General features: G+C 40.4%; 1 protein-coding gene across 2 annotated transcripts in view; it reads right to left on the bottom strand.

Annotated features, from left to right (window-relative positions):
* The window catches only part of LOC121533662 (cAMP-specific 3',5'-cyclic phosphodiesterase 4D), a 119,875-nt gene that overhangs the window by 85,973 nt on the left and 12,376 nt on the right, over nucleotides 1-21,526 (bottom strand). The window contains exon 1 of one of the 2 annotated variants that reach the window (XM_045205355.1): nucleotides 809-1,730. The exons of the other annotated variant lie outside the window; for it this stretch is intronic. Within the exon in view, the coding sequence (XP_045061290.1) occupies nucleotides 809-1,134 (326 nt within the window). The 5' untranslated portion in view covers nucleotides 1,135-1,730. Of the gene's footprint in view, nucleotides 1-808; nucleotides 1,731-21,526 lie in introns of those variants that run through there. 2 annotated transcript variants of the gene reach the window in all.

Genomic DNA, 21,526 nt, shown 5'->3' with positions numbered 1-21,526 from the left:
TAGCTCTTGTAGAGTTAGTATGATTTGGCCGGTGACATTCCACCTGTGTTGACATCACAGAGGAATCATGGGTAACATTAAAGTAGACCCATAACAGAAACCGATTAAAAAACACCCTCAGGTGAAGAGAGGTGTCTCTGCTTTTGTTTAGCCAGGTTGCTAAGTGTGAAGGCATCTGTACATCAGATACAGAGCATTGTGTTGACCTATGGCTGGCCTGCTGAACAGTACTGAACACCTGAGGCAGAAGACGAGAGGCTTGTCTGCCGCACTGTGAACAAAAGGCTTCATTAAGATGCCGACACAAGAGACATTAACCCATGATTTTGACTCAGGAGTTACCTTCAGACTAGGCCAGGAGGCTGTGTTAGCAAGCAGACCCCATGACAACTACATGACGCGGAACAGCAAGTGCTAGCAGTGTGACGGCTCCAAAGCAAAGCCCTATTACATTAACTATTAGTCTCCTCAATCGACTTCCTTGGCATCACATAGGGAATTCAAAGGGGTAACTATCTGGCATCTTAATGCCTTCAAGGGGTAATTATCAGGCATCATACAAAGAAGTGCAGGTAAACAATAGGCTGCATGGTTTGCGCTGTGACCCATCTAAAAACTTTTCTTGTGGCATCATCCAACAAAACAAATCTTTCAGGCAACAATCAAGTCTTCACCCAGCACCCATAAGGAATCAACCCACCATTTGGGAAAGACAGCTCTGACAAATGGACAACTATTGTATCATAAAGCATTGCATCAAAGTTTCTCATTGTCAAGTATCGTAACATAAAACGTATTGTATCGTAACCTGGGTGTGTGAGACAGGGTGAAGCGCCTCTGCAGGGTGATGCTGCGGTTCATGAGGAGCTTGCGGAAGAGGAGCGGAGAGTTGCAGGGTGAGTCCCGGGGGGACATCCTGGGGGAGCCGCAGGGCGAATCCTGAGCAGAGCGTGGCTTCAGTTTGATGGGCTGGGTCCGGACAGCGCGGCCGAAACCGCTGGCGGAGGAGGGCCCCTCCAACAGCGACGTGCTAATCCAGAGTGCCTCACTCATACTGGCATGGGCATACGGGTGATTCTTATGGAGCAAATTAAGTTGTAAAACCATGATGCATCTGCAAAAATGAACTATCATTTGATGACTAAGATGTCTAGTTTTTGGCAAAGTGTCTTATTTTAAAGACATTTTTTTAAAGCCTGAATCTTGTACATTTCACCCCAAATTCTCATTTTTTTAATGAGTCAGGATTAAATTCTCTGGACTTTTACTTTAGAAAACCTAACTTATTTGAATAAAACACAAAATATGTTGCTGTAGTTTGTCCATAAATCATACAAATTGTATACTAGTTGAAGTTTACATTAAAGTATAATATTGTGGACATGTGTCTCATAACGTAATACTTTTTAAAGTTCCTGAAAAAACTCTGTTTTTAAATAAAGTTGTATTCACCCATGATGCATCATCTAGAGGAGTCTTAGAAGTTAGGTTAATTTATTCACTTATTAGCCTTCAGAATTACGTTCTTATTCTCAAAACATCCCCTTTACCCCACTTGGCCTTCTCATTACCGAAATGGCAAAAAAGCTGAAATTGGGAAAACGTCTTATTAAAATGTTTGGGAAATTGTGGTAAAATGCATCATATCTGATCAAAAAACATAATAATCATTATGAAATATATCCTAATCTTAGTGATCAAATAGGACATTTGGTTCAAAAAATAAAAAAAATTAATAAAAAAAATTAATACTTTCGTGAGAATAATGCACCATCCCCTCCACTCCACTGCTGCTGCTGGGGATGCTCCGATGTTCTGGCCTTTTAGCTGCCGATCTCCACCCAGAAAAGTCCACCAGGATGCGCTCTCAAATAGTTACTTTACGTAATGCTCTTCACATAAGGTGTCCACAGGCATCTCAAAAGAGTTGTCAAAGGTTTGAAACTTGAAAAACTTTAATCTTCAGAGAATGTACCAATGTACCGTCACAGAATGTTCTACTTTCCTTTTGGGATTGAGAATCTCTCCCACCTTGCTCAGTATAGTGGTCTACTGGTCTTGCATGATAGACACAGACACAAGTGTGGTGCGAGCCCTCCCATCCAGGATAAGCTCTGTTTACATGGTGCTGAGAACTTTCCCTCCCCCTGCCTAAATATGGCCGGCTTGAGTTAAAAAGGGGGGGTTTACTTTACAATCATTTCCTTTCTCAGTCAATCGGCCTGTAAACATTAACCAGTCAGAGCCACATTTTCACTCTCCCTCAACAAACACATGCCTGAGCTGCTGTGTTCAGGCTTGGGAACAGGTCTTAGCTGACAAGGCCTGTTTGGTTCTTCATTATGCTCAACCACTGACAGAATGATCAGGTGAATCCAGGGGAAACATTTCTATAGGCTATGCAATTGCGTGAGTAAACAGAGTGATGGCCTCTATTAAAAAGAGGAGGATCCCATCAGCTTTTTATAGGCCACACCTACTATATTTATTTCTCAACTTTCCTAATATTAAGCATATTGCTTCTCTTTACAACAGGATGGCATGAAAATTAACCATGTGAATAGCGTCCTCCATTCGCTGTTTTGAGACAGGTGCATGATAATGGTCCATTATAAATCAAAACAAATGTCATACATACATTACTTGGTATATGTAAAGACAAGATTAAATCAAGAATAGTCTGATGGGTGACAATATCAGCCTATCACTTGTGAATTATATATTTGCTGCCGGGAAATTTGAGGCATTATCAAGTGCTTGTCAAATTGTGAATGAGAGACTGATGAAGTGTGTCCAGCCTCCGCAAAAAACAAAGCAGAGCTCATGCCTTTCATGCAACTTTTTTCAAATCATCATTAGAGTCGCATCATGCAGCCTTAGAATGTATTAAAAATCAAAACATATAGCCCAACATTTGTATCACAACTAAAGTTACATAAATAACTCTAAATTAAGCATATAGGAGTCCCTGTTTCTTTGTTAACCTCTCAACACAGAATAGCCGCATGTGCGCACTCCCTCAAATCCTTTCTATTTTATTCAGCTATGTTCAATTGTATTCTTCATACTATAAAATAATATAAAATAATGCAACAGAATTCTAAGCAAATCTTGTCTGCTAAATGAACTAGCGTAGCACACAGCTATATGGCATAGCCAGATCAGGGCCTAACATAAGGACAACTCAGAGTATGCTATTCTGTTCTTCTAAAATAGACTACATTTTCTTCATATCATGCTTCTTTAGACCTGTCTAAAATAAATAATGGATTTATTGTGATGGTGTAGGCTATATTACATGGATTTATTATACTTTTTAAAATGTAGATGTTCCAAAGGTCTGCATCAGTGGCTTGTAGGCTATGTGTGGAAGCCAGGAGATGCTAAATGTGTTTGTTAATTAACGGTCAATTACCGTAAGACCAGCGGTTATTTGTGACAATCACTGGCTGACAAAATTTAATGACTGCCACAGCCCTAGCCAGGCGCACCGGTTTGTGTCAAGAACTGCAACACTGCTGATTTTTTTACGCTCAACAGTTTCCCGTGTGTATCAAGAATGGTCCACCACACAAAGGAAATCCAGCCAACTTGACACAACTGTGGGAAGCATTGGAGTCAACATGGGCCAGCATCCCTGTGGAACGCTTTATAGTACAAAGTAAAAAGAACACATTATGTGCTACCTAGAATGAATAACATGCTTTTATAAAGAGGGCCAGGAAAATGCAGGCTATAATTGGTAAGGGCAAACTGAAAAAGTCTACAATTAAAGTTTGTCCTGATGCTTATCTACAACTCATAAGCCAGCATCAGACCTATCCAAATATGACCCTTAGACTAAAATGTTCCTGAAAGCTCAGTCTGAAAAGGAATGTAGAAGGCTGAATTTGCTTCTCCTTCTTTAGCCAAACAAATTGTGATCCTATTTTATAAAATGTATTAAATTAAAGGTTAAATGTAAACTGTCTCCAAAGTATTTTTATACTATATTTGGAAAGTAGCCTAAATCTGAATTACTGGAATGTAGGAGATTTAAGATTTAGTAGTACAGTAAATAATTATTTGAGCCTATCAACAATGTTCGTCTGTATTGCTAATGCTATGACAACATCTGGTAAAATCAAAAACCAACAAGCTACAACTCTCATTGTCATAAGCAGTGGCGGCTCCTGAAAAAATTCTCAGGGGGGGCAATTTTTCTGATGATTTAGGTGACCTACACACATTTTAAAAAAGATATGTCCAGCAACAACATGAAGACAGGGGCAGCATATAAGTCAATACCAGAAGCATTTATTGACTGATCTCAAAAGTGTTGGCTTACCAGGGTTGGTGGAGCCCTCAGTTTCATCTTTGCCTCGCAAAGCTAACTCAAACACTCCGCAAAACTTCACACACTGGATTAGCCGGCTGAGGATGTGGCGGTTCTTGCTAATGTCGTAGTAAATATATTTGTTATAGTGAATATGGAATATGATATGTTGAGTAAAATGTTGTGCTAAGATCTATTTAGGTCAGGAGCTGGTTATAAGTTCTGTTCCTATCCAATAACAATGGACAAAAGGGTCCTATCTTGTCAGCCTTGTCAGTTTCAGTTCTCCAGTAAACTTGTGATTATCAACACTAACCTCATCGTTGTGGCGGCGGACAGCTAGCCTGTATCCCTCATCCAGTTGAGTGGGAATGTTCACTCTCCCCAAAGCAGACAATCTCAAACAGCTATCCATGTGGGTCTTTGACAGCTCATGTTTCTTCATCTTTCCTGAAAGATGGTGCATGTCCGTTACACACCAGTCGCTGTCCAAGCGGTGCTGTCTGCCGTGCCGCCTTCAGGGTGAAAGAGTAAGCAGGGGGTAGCAGAAGACTGCATTAGCTACATCGCAGCCTGCTAGCCAGGTTTTTCGTTCGTACCAATTTTTGGAAAATCCTCGGGTGTAGGACTTCCCCCTTTAGTAGAAACCTGTTGAATTATTAAATTTGGTCTGGGAGGTCCTAATTGTTTCGTTGCCAATTTATCTTCATTTGTTCGCCGACAAAAGGAACTTCTTTCAAAGACACAATCGAGTTGCACTGAAGCCTAGCCATTTTGATAGTAGTAGTGAATTGATTGACGAGGCTACCCGCTCTTTTCTTAGTTACGTTCATGGTTATGTTACGTATGACGAAAGCGCGTAAGTGCAAGCCCTCAGAAACCCATAGAGATTGTATTGAAAGCTCTGATATTTGAAAAAATAGATTTTACATGGGAGTCTATGACAGACTTCTGGGCGATTTTCAACCTGACTGAAATCGCCCCCAAAAGAGGGGGCATTTGAAGCACGACTTTAGCCTGATTGGACATTTAGTGGCACTGTGGCAGATCAGACGTCTAGATTACAACACTGATAACTACTGTTGCCGTGATATAATTGATTAGAAAAAAAATCCCTTCCTTTTCCCATTTGGCAGTGCGTCGCCCATATCGCCCTATTGAACACACCGCCCCTGGTCATAAGCTCTCTCAATCACCTACTCATTTGTGGACAGGGTTGTAGTGAAAAGATATTGCAGTCATTCACAACTCTGAATGCTCTTCTCTTCATTGTCAATATCTATGAAACATGAAAGCAATGCTGTGGCCTTACTACAGTTTTGTGGTCTGTCTCAGACAGGCCCCCTACACAGGGCTGATCTAATGCACGCGGGTCAGAGGGTGAACGTACTGGAATGAGCTCACTTATCCAAACACAGCTGCTGTGTGAACCTTTGCCAAATGCAACCAGCAGATGGTGCACTACGTTTTCCCAGCCCTGCTACAGGGCTCCCACTCCTCCACGCACATGCACACAGGGCCACTACAGGGCTCCCACTCCTCCACGCACATGCACACAGGGCCGTTACGGCCAGCACACTCCGGCCCGGAACACTCACAAGGCAGGATTGAGTGTTCTATGATCACAACTAGACAAATACTGTGCATGCAGAGGGACTTCCAATAACCTGGTCCCAGATCTGTATGGGTTTTTAGCTTAGGGTTTTAACTCCTCTGATGGTAGTTGGCTAAAGCCCTAGGACCAGGCTAACTTCAAATACTGGAGCACAAATGTTTTATACTATATCACAATGGCATAACATCACTGTAATAGTTTTTTTCCCCTATTTCTTTAAAGGAGTTACTATGGACGAGGTAATCCATTCAATTGTGATGAGTACTGTAAACATGAAGGCAAGAGTCAATAATGCTAGCGGCCATCATGGTGTGTTGTGTATCCAATATGCATGAATAGAATGTAGCAAATGCGATTGGATTGACTAAGTTATTTTACAGCTTAAAGGGATACTTCAGGATTTTGGCAATTAATCTGTCCCAGTATCTACTTCCCCAGAGTCAGATGAACTCGTGGATACCATTTTTCTGTCTCTGTGTGCAGTTTGAAGGAAGTTTCTAACTAGTGTTAGCGCAATGAATGGAAGTCTATGGTAACTGCTAGTAGATACCATAGACTTCCAGTCATTGTGCTAACACTAGTTAGTAATGGCTCGTGAAACTACCTCTAACTTCCTTCATACTGGATGCAGAGACATACAAATGGTATCCATGAGTTCATCTGACTCTGGGGAAGAAGATAAAGCTCTTCATTGCCAAAATCCCAAAGTATCCCTTTAAGATTAGATCGACTTTCTCTATTGCCCTTTGAGGACAGTACATAGTGCCCTATTTGGTTGTGAGTGCTGTATATCCTTCTAGGCATGATTCCCAATAGGATAATAAGGATTTATCAGCTGTTTGGTTATTTTGAGAAAGCAGGAATGAAGAGGACTGTACCATATCTCATGTCCGCTAAATTACTGACCTAAATTACTGACCCTACACTGTTGCAAACACAACACACACACAGTTTCAAATCCACACACCCATGCTGACATATACATAGCAGCTCACACAGTTCTAAACACACACGTACATATACCATTACACACACATACACTGTTTCACACAAACTCACAGTCCTACACACATACATGGTTTCAATAAAGACTCCAAGGGGAGGATAACCTTCAGAGTGATTTGATTTTTGAAAGTCCAATTACAGTATGTTAGCTACCTAAAGAGTAACTTAGAAAGAACAAGGAGTGGAAGAAATGTGTCTCCAAGTGGAAGAAAACCATCCAAGCCTTTAGAAACTATTCATACCCCTTGACTTACTCCATATTTTGTTGTGTTAGAGCCTGGATTCAAAATGGATTCAATTGATTTTTGTTCTACACACAATAACCCATAATGACAAAGTGAAAACATGTTTTTAGAAATGCTTGCACTTTTTTAAAAAATTAAATACAGTAATATCTCATTTACATAAGTATTCACACCCCTGAGTCAATACTTTGTAGAAGCACCTTTGGCAGCGATTACAGCTGTGAGTATTTCTGGGTAAGTCTCTAAGAGCTTTCCACACCAGGATTGTGCAACATTTGCTCAATATTCTTTTCAAAATTCTTCAAGCTCTGTCAAATTGGTTGTTGATCATTTTCAGGCCTTGCCATTGATTTTCAAGTAGATTTAAGTCAAAACTGTAACTCGGCCACTCAGGAACATTCATTGTCTTCTTGGTAAGCAACTCCAGTGTAGATTTGGCCTTGTGTTTTAGGGTTTTGTCCTGCTGAAAGGTGAATTAATCTCCCAGTGTCTGGTGGAAAGCAGACTGAACCAGGGTTTCCTCTAGGATTTTGCCTGTGCTTAGTTCCATTACGTTTATTTTTTATCCTGAAAAAATCCCCAGTCCTTAACGATGGCAAGCATACCCATAACATGATGCAACCACTGCTATGCTTGAAAATATGGAGAGTGGTACTCAGTAATGTGTTGTATTGGATTTTGCCCCAAACATAACACTTTGTATTCAGGACAAGAAGTGAATTTCTTTGCCACATTTTTCGCAGTACTACTAAAGTAGTGCCTAGTTGATATTTTTTTTACCCATCTACCAATAGGTGCCCTTCTTTGCGAGGCATTGGAAAACCTCCCTGGTCTTTGTGGTTGACTGAAGGACCTTACAGATCATTGTGTGTGTGGGGTACAGAGATGAGGTAGTCATTTAAAAAATCACGTTAAACACTATTATTGCACACAAAGTGAGTCCATGCAACTTATTATGTGACTTGTTAAGTACATTTTTACTCCTGAACATACACTACATGGCCAAAAGTATGTGGATTCAGCTATTTCAGCCAAAATGACAGGTGTATAAAATCGAGCACACAGCCATGCAATCTCCATAGACAAACATTGGCAGTATAATGGCCTTACTGAAGAGCTCAGTGACTTTCAACGTGGCACCGTCATAGGATGCCACCTTTCCAACAAGTCAGTTTGTCAAATTTCTGCCCTGCTAGAGCTGTCCCGGTCAACGGTAAGTGCTGTTATTGTGAAGTGGAAACGCCTAAATGGGTTTCCATGGCCGAGCAGCCGCGCACAAGCCTAAGATCACCATGCGCAATGCCAATCGTCGGCTGGAGTGGTGTAAAGCTTGCCGACATTAGACCCTGGAGCAGTGGAAACGCGTTCTCTGGAGTGATGAATCACGCTTCACCATCTGGCAGTCTGAAGGACGAATCTGGGTTTTGCCAGATGATAGTAGAACGCTACCTGCCCGAATGCATTGGAGGAGAAATGATGGTCTGGGGCTGTTTTTCATGGTTCGGGCTAGGCCCCTTAGTTCCAGTGAAATCTTAACGCTACAGCATACAATTACATTCTAGACTATTCTATGCTTCTAACTTTGTGGCAACAGTTTGGGGAAGGCCCTTTCCTGTTTCAGCATGACAATGCCCTCATGCACAAAGCAAGGTCCATATAGAAATGGTTTGTCAAGATTGGTATGGAAGAACTTGACTGGCCTGCACAGATCCCTGACCTCAACCCCCTCGAACACCTTTGGGATGAATTGGAACATGTAGTGTATTTAAGCTTGCCATAACAAAGGGGTGAATACTTATTGACTGAAGACATTTCAGCTTTTCATTTTAAATTAATTTGTAAAAATGTCTACAAACATAATTCCACTTTGACATTATGAGGTATTGTGTGTAGGCCAATGACAATAAAAATCTAAATTTACTTCATTTAAAATTCAGTCTAACACAACAAAATGTGGAATAAGTCAAGGGATGTGAATACTTTCTGAAGTCACTGTATGTTAGCTAAAGAGTAACTTAGAAAGATCAAGGAGTGGAAGAGATTGGTCTCAGAATGTAGTGCAGCAAATGTAAACAAGTACAGAACACAGAACTTTCAAGGTAAAAGCCCAGATGGAACAATCAAATAATAGTAAAATCCTCTCTTGGAACCAAGGGTATAGGCGTGGGTGCAATACGGAGATCTCCTTTGGAAAATACAAGAACTTGGGCAGAACTGTCTGTGTGTCACTGCCTGTCAGTCAGAGACGGCAAAGAGAAGCCTCTATGGACTAGAGCTGCCATGCCCTGGCACGGCTGTCCCTGGCATGGGTATATGCTCACAAGAGGAAGAGTCAGTGGGCCATATTGTGGATACAAAATGTGCACCTGTTATGTTAGGTGGGGATTTTATTTAAACCCAATGCTTCATCACGAAGAAATGGTTATCCATCAAATATGGGCCAGATTAACCTACTCCTGGACTAAAAAGCATGCTCATTGGAGAATCTTGAATCAGGACAAGTAAGGTATTCACTTAATATTCACCTTTTTTGATGAAGGTTTTAATTTCTCTCTGTTATCAATGAGCACAAACATAGCACCAGTGCATATGTTTGGTAAAGTATGGTTATTGAGTTCAGTAGGTGGTGTGTTACAAGACACTGTTGAGCATTGGATGTCATCACCACACCACAGGCATGCACCACCATAGCAGCCTTCAACATGCTGCATAATCACATCCTCCTGATTGTCTGTTACACTCTGCAACATCTCCTAGGCAACCAACAGCTCCTCAAAGCAAAAAGTGTGTATTTATTCAAAAAGACAGCTAGAGCTAAGGATACAGTGGGGGAAAAAAGTATTTAGTCAGCCACCAATTGTGCATGTTCTCCCACTTAAAAAGATGAGAGAGGCCTGTAATTTTCATCATAGGTACACGTCAACTATGACAGACAAAATGAGATATTTTTTTTCCTGAAAATCACATTGTAGGATTTTTTGCAAATTATGGTGGAAAATAAGTATTTGGTCAATAACAAAAGTTTCTCAATACTTTGTTATATACCCTTTGTTGGCAATGACACAGGTCAAACGTTTTCTGTAAGTCTTCACAAGGTTTTCACACACTGTTGCTGGTATTTTGGCCCATTCCTCCATGCAGATCTCCTCTAGAGCAGTGATGTTTTGGGGCTGTCGCTGGGCAACACGGACTTTCAACTCCCTCCAAAGATTTTCTATGGGGTTGAGATCTGGAGACTGGCTAGGCCACTCCAGGACCTTGAAATGCTTATTACGAAGCCACTCCTTCGTTGCCCGGGCGGTGTGTTTGGGATCATTGTCATGCTGAAAGACCCAGCCACGTTTCATCTTCAATGCCCTTGCTGATAGAAGGAGGTTTTCACTCAAAATCTCACGATACATGGCCCCATTCATTCTTTCCTTTACACGGATCAGTCGTCCTGGTCCCTTTGCAGAAAAACAGCCCCAAAGCATGATGTTTCCACCCCCATGCTTCACAGTAGGTATGGTGTTCTTTGGATGCAACTCAGCATTCTTTGTCCTCCAAACACGATGAGTTGAGTTTTTACCAAAAAGTTCTATTTTGGTTTCATCTGACCATATGACATTCTCCCAATCCTCTTCTGGATCATCCAAATGCACTCTAGCAAACTTCAGACGAGCCTGGACATGTACTTGCTTAAGCAAGAGGACACGTCTGGCACTGCAGGATTTGAGTCCCTGGTGGCGTAGTGTGTTACTGATGGTAAGCTTTGTTACTTTGGTCCCAGCTCTCTGCAGGTCATTCACTAGGTCCCCCCGTGTGGTTCTGGGATTTTTGCTCACCGTTCTTGTGATCATTTTGACCCCAAGGGGTGAGATCTTGCGTGGAGCCCCAGATCGAGGGAGATTATCAGTGGTCTTGTATGTCTTCCATTTCCTAATAATTGCTCCCACAGTTGATTTCTTCAAACCAAGCTGCTTACCTATTGCAGATTCAGTCTTCCCAGCCTGGTGCAGGTCTACAATTTTGTTTCTGGTGTCCTTTGACAGCTCTTTGGTCTTGGCCATAGTGGAGTTTGGAGTGTGACTGTTTGAGGTTGTGGACAGGTGTCTTTTATACTGATAACAAGTTCAAACTGGTGCCATTAATACAGGTAACGAGTGGAGGACAGAGGAGCCTCTTAAAGAAGAAGTTACAGGTCTGTGAGAGCCAGAACTCTTGCTTGTTTGTAGGTGACCAAATACTTATTTTCCACCATAATTTGCAAATAAATTCATAAAAAATCCTACAATGTGATTTTCTGGATTTTTTTTCTCATTTTGTCTGTCATAGTTGACGTGTACCTATGATGAAAATTACAGGCCTCTCTCATCTTTTTAAGTGGGAGAACTTGCACAATTGGTGGCTGACTAAATACTTTTTTCCCCCACTGTAATATTCATTACATTTGGATTCCATGATGCCACTAAGGCATTTTAAAAACCCTGATGATAAATGAGTTCACCGAGGTGTGCAATTGTTTTGATTGATTGACTTTAAAAACGTGTTTATGATGGCTGTGATGTTTGTGATGTTCTAATGTAATGTACTTGTTATTTTATCTTGTTATTCTATCTTGTATCTTGTAGTTTTATCTTATCTTTTCTTTTATGTCCCCAGGACACCATTGAAAATTGGGCTCCCTTGAAAAAATAAAGTCAATAAAAATTACTCCACTCCCTCTGGGGAGGAACATGTTTGAGGCAAGCACAGCAAGGGGATATTAAAGAGACTTGTCATTCTGTGGAGGTGGTCCTCCATGCATCTTCTGTGAGAAAGCTATCTTTTGAAGGTGCTGCTACAGGGGGATAAATGTCTATATGTATACTTTAGAGGAGGTAAAATGCTATCATAATTTGAGCCAACTCTGGAAAACAAACTAGAGAAAATACATTACCTTCCTCAACGACAATGAAGCAAAACAAGTTTCTCAAGTGTGAAAAACTGTATGTCTCAATATGGCGCTAAAATATGTTTAGAGTTCATCTTTCATGCAAAACAATATTCATCTTGGCCTCTGCCAAGATAATTTCCTGACTAGAATCAAAGGCTGGCACATTATATTGGAGCAAATTGGAAAATGGCATTTAGCCCGCAAACCCTTAAAATCAAGGTCCCAGGAATATAATCATAATGAAATTGATATTTTGGCACTATTCGTTTTGTACAACAGAGACAAGAGACAGGGGTTGTAGAAAACAAAGCTGATGCATCGATCGCTATATGACCTTTCTCAAGACATCCAGTGAAAAAAGTTAAGAAGTCAACACACAAAAACACACAGAGATAAATGTGTACGTAATTTCATCAACTGTGAACTTGCTGTCAAAAGCATTTTCCTTAGATACATTTAAAAAGACAATATAAGTTATCAATTGAAAATAAACCAAAATATTTTCTTTATAACAACCTCTTATTTGAGGTTATTACAGAATGTTAAGCGCAAATATGCATGTGAGAAAGTGAGAAATGATATCAACACTGGGTAATGGGGAATATCAAATCAAATCAAGCTTTATTTATATAGCACATTTCAGACATGAATGCAAGGGCAATGCGCTTCACAGGAAAAAAAACATTTAAAAAACAATGAAAATAAAAACATAAATAGACTACACAAACATAAGAGGATAAAAACAATTGATTCAAAAATGATTGATTGATTGATTGATTGATTGATTGATTGATTGATTGATTGATTGAAAAACAAAAGAATAACAATAAAAACTGAAAGACTAAAAAAGCACCCAAAGGAAAATAATAGCTAAAAAGGTGTGTTTTAAGATCTCTTTCAAATATGTCCACAGTTTCGGCCCCCCTCAGGTTCTCTGGCAGGCTATTCCAGAGGCTGGGGGCATAGTAACTAAAGGCTGCTTCTCCATGCCTCTTGGTCCTAGGCTTTGGGATAGTTAAAAGGCCAGTGCCAGAGGACCTGAGGGACCTACTGGGTACATAACTCAAAAGCATGTCAAATATGTTTTGGAGTGCACAATCGTGGATTGATTTAAAAACCAATAGAAGAATCTTAAAATTAATTATAAAACTCACAGGCAGCCAGTGCAGAGACTTTAAACCCGGTGTAATGTGTGCTCTCCATCTGGTCTTGGTCAGTACCCATGCTGCAGTATTCTGTATGTTTTGCAGTTGACCAATGGCTTTCTTGGGTAGACCAGACAGGAGAGCATTACAGTAGTCAAGCCTGCTTGTAATAAAAGCATGGATGAGTATTTCTGTATCAGCCTGAAATGGAAACGTCCCTACCTTGGCAATGTTCCTCAGGCGGTAAAAAGCTATTTTGGTACATTCCTAATGTGATTTCCTAATTCGAAATTGAGTTCAGAATCTAAAATGACACCTAGGTTTTTTACCTGGTGTTTTATCTTTATTGCCTGTGAATTAAAATGTGCGGGCATATTCTCTCTCCAATAATAAGTACCTTGGTCGTCTTGATAGTACTTTCACAGTTTGTCAGGATGAGGTGTGATCACTAGGGATAGTGGGTTTCGATTCCCAAAGCTAATTTACACATGCATGGACACTGAAAATAACATCTGCTCGTACTATATGATCCACCAACTACAGTAATTAAACCAACCTCACGGTGCAGTCAAAAACGTGACTTTCCTGTGTTTTATATACTGTATATTTCCACACTATGAGGTTGGAATATTACTGTGAAATAGTGAAAATTATGATAATGCACTTTTAGTGTAAGAGCTGTTTGAAATAAAATAAAACTGCTGCAGTGGACCTTTAAATTCATCTTAATTATGGCTTCCCTAAGCGGAGACCATTTCCACTTAATTTCATTGGTGCTTCACATAGGGTTAATAAATAGGTATTATTAAAGTGCCCAGTGCTGGTCTTTTGCATACATTAGTCCGAAGGGAACACATATGCACTGCATATGACCCAAACAGATATAAACACACAAAAGATTAGAGTGGCATGTCTCTGCAAGATTAGAGATTTGCATAAAGGTCATGTTTGAAATGATTTCTGAGACATGCCAGAACAAGCAGCTGACAATGACAGTGTCATTTAGATGCCTCCGTGAATTTCCTGCTACTTCAAGGCTCTGAGAATGAGGTTGTCGGTCTTTTCAGTGAATAGAGGTTCGACATGCTCATCTCATAGAAGCTGAATGCCACGGTGCAGGTTAAAGCAAAGAGAAATAACGATCTGTACGCTGTTTTAACTCTCACAAAGGTGGTTGCTTGATGTATCCACCATAGTCTTTGTCTGGTCTCAGGGTGAAGACAGAGGAAGAGAAAAAGGTTGCCAAATTGTCATCAATAAATAAACAAACACATTTGGAAGTGTTAACCATATCAGTCCTGAGATCCCAGCAAAAAATCGGCTTTTCATTTATCTGACTTTCATTTATGTCCAGCCCTTATATTTAGGCTCACAATGAAGTGTTTTACCATTGTATTTTCAGGACAAGGAGGGCTACAAGTAGAACATAAAACAATTTAACATAAACAATTGCATTCATGAGTTTTGAGAAATGTCAATAAAGAAATGCAGTCCACCACAGCAAAAACCTCAAAAATGTATTTATATTAATGCTGTAAGTACATAATTTTTTTCTCACTGGGAAATGAATATCCAACTAGTCAGTGACAACTGTGTGGAGTTTGTGACAGCAATTATATGAGCTTATTACAGTATTATATACACTATGCCCTGGGATTTCCAATGATCTTCTATGTTGAAGAACCCCTTACCTTCTAACGACTCTTGTGTAGATTGTGAGCAAAACATGTTACGTGTGTGTTCGTGAGAGTCTCAGCATTTCATAGATAGCTTTTAATAGTTTGTAGCTCAAACCATTTTGACTCTACAGACGTTTTTGTATAAAATACCCGGCCCCGGGCCCCTTCGGGATCCGCCCTTGTCTCATTAATCACACAGACTAAGGGTTGGTCTCTACGGATTCAGAAGAAACAGACAAATCCAATGGTATAACCCTGTAGCTCAAACACACAATTGTTAAAAGGGGTTAGAAGTCCAAAATGAGCAGGCGATACGGTGGGGCTCATTGGGTTAAAAGCAGTTTAAAAGCAGTTCCTCCTTCTGTCCTTTCTCTGGATTTTGAGCTTGTGTCAGATTGCCTTAGACTGCGGCCAAAATATACAGTAATATTGAAGGTAACTCAAATTACATCTTAAACCATGCAACTCTGGTGTGTGTGTGTGTGTGTGTATGTGTGTTGGCTACCTCTCGCAGAGAATAGACAGGGTCACTTTGAGTTAGCTGTAGCAGCAGTGTTCAAAGCAGTTAGAAGAGACCCAGTGCAGATAATGGATACCTGCCAGTAGCTCGAGTGTGTCAGTCTGTCTGGGATGACAGAGAGAGACTTGACTGAAAAAGGTAGGTTCTGAAGTGATTTACCAGGAGTCATGCTGTGCTGGAAATGGGTGAGAAAGGGAGTCTTTGTATTATTCATCCAAGTACTCTCAAGTTTTCACAGATCGTTTACAGAATGGGACTGGAAGTTAAGGTTATTTGAGGTTTGGAAGTGTGAAAGATAATCATCTATCAGTCTCTATTCGATATAGGGTCATCTCCTCGGTTCTACTCTACAGCTTGATTGGTGGAGAAAATCCTTTCTGTGCAAATTATGCAAACAAGCCACAGCCCAAACCCACTCCTGTTTCCCAGGATAAATAACCGCGAGAAAGCGGTAAATTATTTCTATGAACGGCATGACGTGAAATGGAACTGTTAAATGATATGCGTCTAAATCTGTCTTCTCTACAGCCTTCTCTGCTCTACTATCTGCATGATCAATCATCAACGCTCAGTGTTGGGACAGACAGTGCATCTCATATGGAGCGCAGTTCTCAATGCATGTATAATCTCATTAGCTCAAATCAAATAAAATTGTATTTGCCACATGCGCCAAATACAACAGGTGTAGACATTACAGTGAAATGTTAACTTACAAGCCCTTAACCAACAATGCAGTTTAAGAAAAAAAATAAGTAAAATAGCAAATAATTAAAGAGCAGCAGTAAAATAAAATAACAGCAGGGAGGTTATATACAGGGGGTACCAGTACAGAGTCAATGTGTGGGGGCACCGGTTAGTCGAGGTAATTGAGGTAATATGTACATGTGGGTAGAGTTAAAGTGACTATGCATAAATAATAAACAGAGTAGCAGCAGCGTAAAAGAGGGAGTTGGGGTGGGGTGGGGGGGCCACGGACCGTTCACTCGGCTACCGTCCGACAGACGGAGACAATACCGGTGTATCAAAGCCAAGACCGAGAAACTAAAAAACAACTTCTATTACCAGGCCATCAGACTGTTGAACAGCCATCACTAGCCGTCTACCAGGTGATGCTCACACACACAAGCTATCACACACACACCTCATTCTCACGAATGCACACACATCCACACACACTCACAGTCAATGTTGCTGTCCCATGTTATTGAAACATTGGTCACTCCCGTTTCACACTGTGTATTTAAATACTGTATCCCCGACATAGCTTATGCTAATATTTCTACTACTGTACATTGTATTTTAGTTACACTTGTTTATACACACCGTGTATTTATTTATATACTGAATTCTTGATATAGCTCACTCTAATATATCTATTGCTATACATATTCCCTCAAAGTACATTCTGTATGTATATATTGCATTTTGATACTGCTACAGTGCTATTTGGGTTGTTAATTAGATTCATTCCGCCGTTCTTGATTTCTTGACTTAATTATGTTGTATTTTTCTTTACATTTGAGCTGTTTGACATTTGACTGCATTGTTAGGAACTAGTAACATAAGCATTTTGCTGCACCGCTATAACACCTTCTAAACTGTGTACTCGACCAATAAAATAAAAATGGATTTGATGTCCTGCATCAGCATTGCGTGTTCTCTCCCAGCTTGATGGTTTGAACGAGGTGCGTAATTCCAGTTCATATACTACAGTACAATACAATAATACAAAGATTACTGGAGCTTGTTTCATTAATTTACACAAGAGAGCATACATCTATGGGCTTTTATGTTTTTCAGCCTTGCGTAATGTGCGGTAGCCTATAACGGCACAATCATTTGGGCTTTTTTGGCCTTCGGCTCATAAAATGTCAAATGTAGGGCTCATAAAATGTATTTAATGTAGGGCTCATCTGTCTCAGGTAGCATCAGGCTTGAATTTTCATGCCGATGAAAGCTCGAATCCAATCCAGACATATTTATATGCTTTTTATGCTTTAGAATGACACTTACGGTTTTGGCGGGAAATACCAGGTTACCCGGGAGAAAAGTGATTTATTCTCGGGATGGAACATATGTAAAATACTAGGAAAATATTAAACCGTAGGGTTTGTGTAATTTTGTCCTTCTGTTTGCAGGCAGATTGGATCAGCATGACCTCACGTCACAAGGTACAGGTCAAACAAATGCAATTTGTTGTTGTTGTGAAGCGTGTGTGCTGTGTGTGTGTGTGTGTGCGTGCGCACGCATGTGAACAGTAGACCTATGTGTGTAGAATATTTTCAACAAAAACATTATAGTGCTGAGTGCAGGAATATTAGCAGACATATCAATATTGTTGGGTTTGTGACCCAAAACATATTTTATCAGAGCATGGTATTGGACAGGGTCTTGTTTATACTAAAAGCTTTCTGCAATTGTCCCAAAATGTTTGTATCTGATAGAGCGGACTACACCAGCCCTAAAAACTGTCTACAAAAATCAATCTCCTCTCTTCTGGGGCAGGTCACTGCACTGCAAGGGCAGCAATAATGGGCTTGTAAAAGCACTGAAACATATGCGGCTAGAATCTTCTCAAAACTCAAAATGTAGGGATTTCTTTGTAATACATAACTACAGTGCCTTGCAAAAGTATTCATCCCCCTTGGCGTTTTTCCTATTTTGTTGCATTACAACCTGTAATTTAAATGGATTTTTATTAGAATTTCATGTAATGCACAAAATAGTCCAAATTGGTGAAGTGAAATGAAAAAAAAAAATTACGGAAAAGTGGTGCGTGAATATGTATTCAACCCCTTTGCTATGAAGTCCCTAAATAAGATCTGGTGCAACCAATTACTTTCAGAAGTCACATAATTAGTTAAATAAAGTCCACCTGTGTGCACTCTAAGTGTCACATGATCTGTCACATGATCTCAGTATATACAGTTGAAGTTGAAAGTTGACATACACTTAGGTTGGAGTCATTAAAACTCGTTTTTCAACCACTCCACAAATTTCTTGTTAACAAACTATAGTTTTGGCAAGCCGGTTAGGACATCTACTTTCTGCATGACACAAGTAATTTTTCTAACAATTGTTTACAGACAGATTATTTTCACTTATAATTCACTGTATCACAATTCCAGTGGGTCATAAGTTTACATAAACTAAGTTGACTGTGCCTTTAAACAGCTTGGAAAATTCCAGAAAATGATGTCATGGCTTTAGAAGCTTCTGATGGGCTAATTGACATCATTTGAGTCAATTGGAGGTGTACCTGTGGATGTATTTCAAGGCCTACCTTCAAACTCAGTGCCTCTTTGCTTGACATCATGGGAAAATCAAAATAAATTGTAGACCTCCACAAGTCTGGTTCATCCTTGGGAGCAATTTCCAAATGCCTGAAGGTACCACGTTCATCTGTACAAACAATAGTACGCAAGTATAAACACCATGGGACCACGCAGCCGTCATACCGCTCAGGAAGGAGACGCGTTCTGTCTCCTAGAGATAAACGTTCTTTGGTGCGAAAAGTGCAAATTAATCCCAGAACAACAGCAAAGGACCTTGTGAAGATGCTGGAGGAAACAGGTAAAAAAAAGTATCTATATCCACAGTAAAACGAGTCCTATATCGACATAACCTAAAAGGCCGCTCAGCAAGGAAGAAGCCACTGCTCCAAAACCGCCATAAAAAAGCCAGACTATGGTTTGCAACTGCACATGGGGACAAAGATTGTACTTTTTGGAGAAATGTCCTCTGGTCTGATGAAACAAAAATAGAACTGTTTGGCCATAATGACCATCGTTATGTTTGGAGGAAAAAGGGGGTGCCTTGCAAGCCGAAGAACACCATCCCAACCGTGAAGCACAGGGGTGGCAGCATCATGCTGTGGGGGTGCTTTGCTACAGGAGGGACTGGTGCACTTCACAAAATAGATGGCATCATGAGGAAGGGAAATTATGTGGATATATTGAAGCAACATCTCAAGGCATCAGTCAGGAAGTTAAAGCTTGGTCTCAAATGGGTCTTCCAAATGGACAATGACCCCAAGCATACTTCCAAAGTTGTGGCAAAATGGCTTAAGGACAACAAAGTCAAGGTATTGGAGTGGCCATCACAAAGCCCTGTCCTCAATCCTATAGAAAATGTGTGGGCAGAACTGAAAAAGCGTGTGCGAGCAAGGAGGCCTACAAACCTGACTCAGTTACACCAGCTCTGTCAGGAGGAATGGGCCAAAATTCACCCAAATTATTGTGGGAAGCTCGTGGAAGGCTACCCGAAACGTTTGACCCAAGTTAAACAAAAAAAATTAAACAAAAAATAGCCCTTCCCTAATCCATGCTTTCTGGGAATGCTATAAAGTCCAAAAGTTATGGGCGGAGCTAGAACTTGGCTGTCAGAAGTACTACAATGTAAACTTACTTTCAAATGTTTCAAGAAATGGCATGCGGGGGTGTAGTGAGATACCCAATGGGCTGGACGATTCTCTTCTCAGCACTCATTTTGAAAAAACGTATACAAAAAACTTGGAAATCAATCAATCCGCCATCATTAACACAATAGAATAATCAACATTTTTATTATTGAAATATTGAAATAGCATGGGTGCCCGAGAAAAACTAATTTGGACAATTTAAGGCCATGTGGCAAACAACAATGCAGGCACTAGAGATGGGGGTGTGAGCATGCGGGTCTGGGCAGATGTAGTCGTTGATTGTGTGCGTCTGTAAATTGTTGTTCGTATCTGTATGTTTGTATCTGGTGTAAAAAAAATTAATGAAAAAATTACATTGCCGGTGGAAGCAGTGTTTAAGAATGATATTATATTGTTTAAAAACCTTAATGGTTTGCTGTCGTTGGAGAACATCCCCTGGCTCTGAAGTGAGCTTCTAATATAGAATGTCCTCATCCCCCCCCTCCTTTCCCCAGAATCACGAGTGCTCCCTGTGGACTCCTGGCCCTACTCATCACAGCATGGTCTTTTAGCTGATGCAAGCACGACACGGTGCTCACTGATAATCCTGCCTGGTCCCCATTTCGCATTCATCACACACTCCTGGCCGGGCTGACGGCTTCGCGTTCCAAAGAAATCACCAACAGAAATACTTGGCTCAACAAGAGGAGGATGACTAGGCTTTGCTCTCATGTCCATGTCTCTGTTGCTAATGAGATAATTCAGTTAAATAAAGGTTCAATATTTTTCCCTATGGAGACACTGGTGTTGTCCAGGTGACACAAAGATAATTTCTAATCTATTACACCAGGCTGACTCACCGGCTTAGAAATTAGCATGTTTACAGCTACGGCCATGGTCATTTGGCTGGAAAGGTGGGGAAAACAAATCCTGGCCTTCGTTGAGACAATTAAGAAGGGATGTTTTAGTTTCATATTTGACAGACCCATCTTGAAGATAGGTATCCTTCTTGTGAGTCGTTCTTGGTTATCCTTGTAAGCAGAGCAATTTATATCACAGTACCAATATAAAAGTCATCTGAATACAGGTATCTATAACATATTGAGTCATAAAATAGAAACAAACAAGACCAGAGCACTATACCTACCAGGTACAGATTTTTCCATGAGCAATTGGACAACTTGGTAGGTAGTGAGTAAACACTGTAAATATTGAATGTGGATCTCTATACAGCTTCAGGGCAACTCTGCAGTCTTCTCTCGTCACAAATCTCAGGGTGAGAATGAAGAGACAGGGTTTTTTGCTATGCTATGATGCTAGGCTGCCACCCCAGGGAAACAAATAGCCCCAAACAAATCTGAATCACTAGAGGTCCATAAAGACAATTAAACTTGATCCATTAGCATTTTGATTGCACTGCTTCGTCAAAAGCCAACAGAAAGAAGATAAGAAAAATAAACAACGCATTGGGTCTCGGATCCAATAATTACCTGGAACGTTCCCATGGCCATGGGTAAAGAAGAAGACAAACGGTGCTAATGCTTAAGACAAGACGACCCTAAGCCCCTTACACAAATACTCATATAAATGCAAAAACATGTTTTAAAGTGGATGAACATAGAACCTCATCAAGCTTTGAGAAATACCATTTTAATGGGCTTAATGTGCAAGGATTAAAACCTAATTTG

Source organism: Coregonus clupeaformis, chromosome 20, assembly GCF_020615455.1.
Source record: "Coregonus clupeaformis isolate EN_2021a chromosome 20, ASM2061545v1, whole genome shotgun sequence".
In the NCBI taxonomy this organism is placed as follows: Eukaryota; Metazoa; Chordata; class Actinopteri; order Salmoniformes; family Salmonidae; genus Coregonus; species Coregonus clupeaformis.
This window is presented reverse-complemented; position numbering and strand designations above follow the sequence as displayed.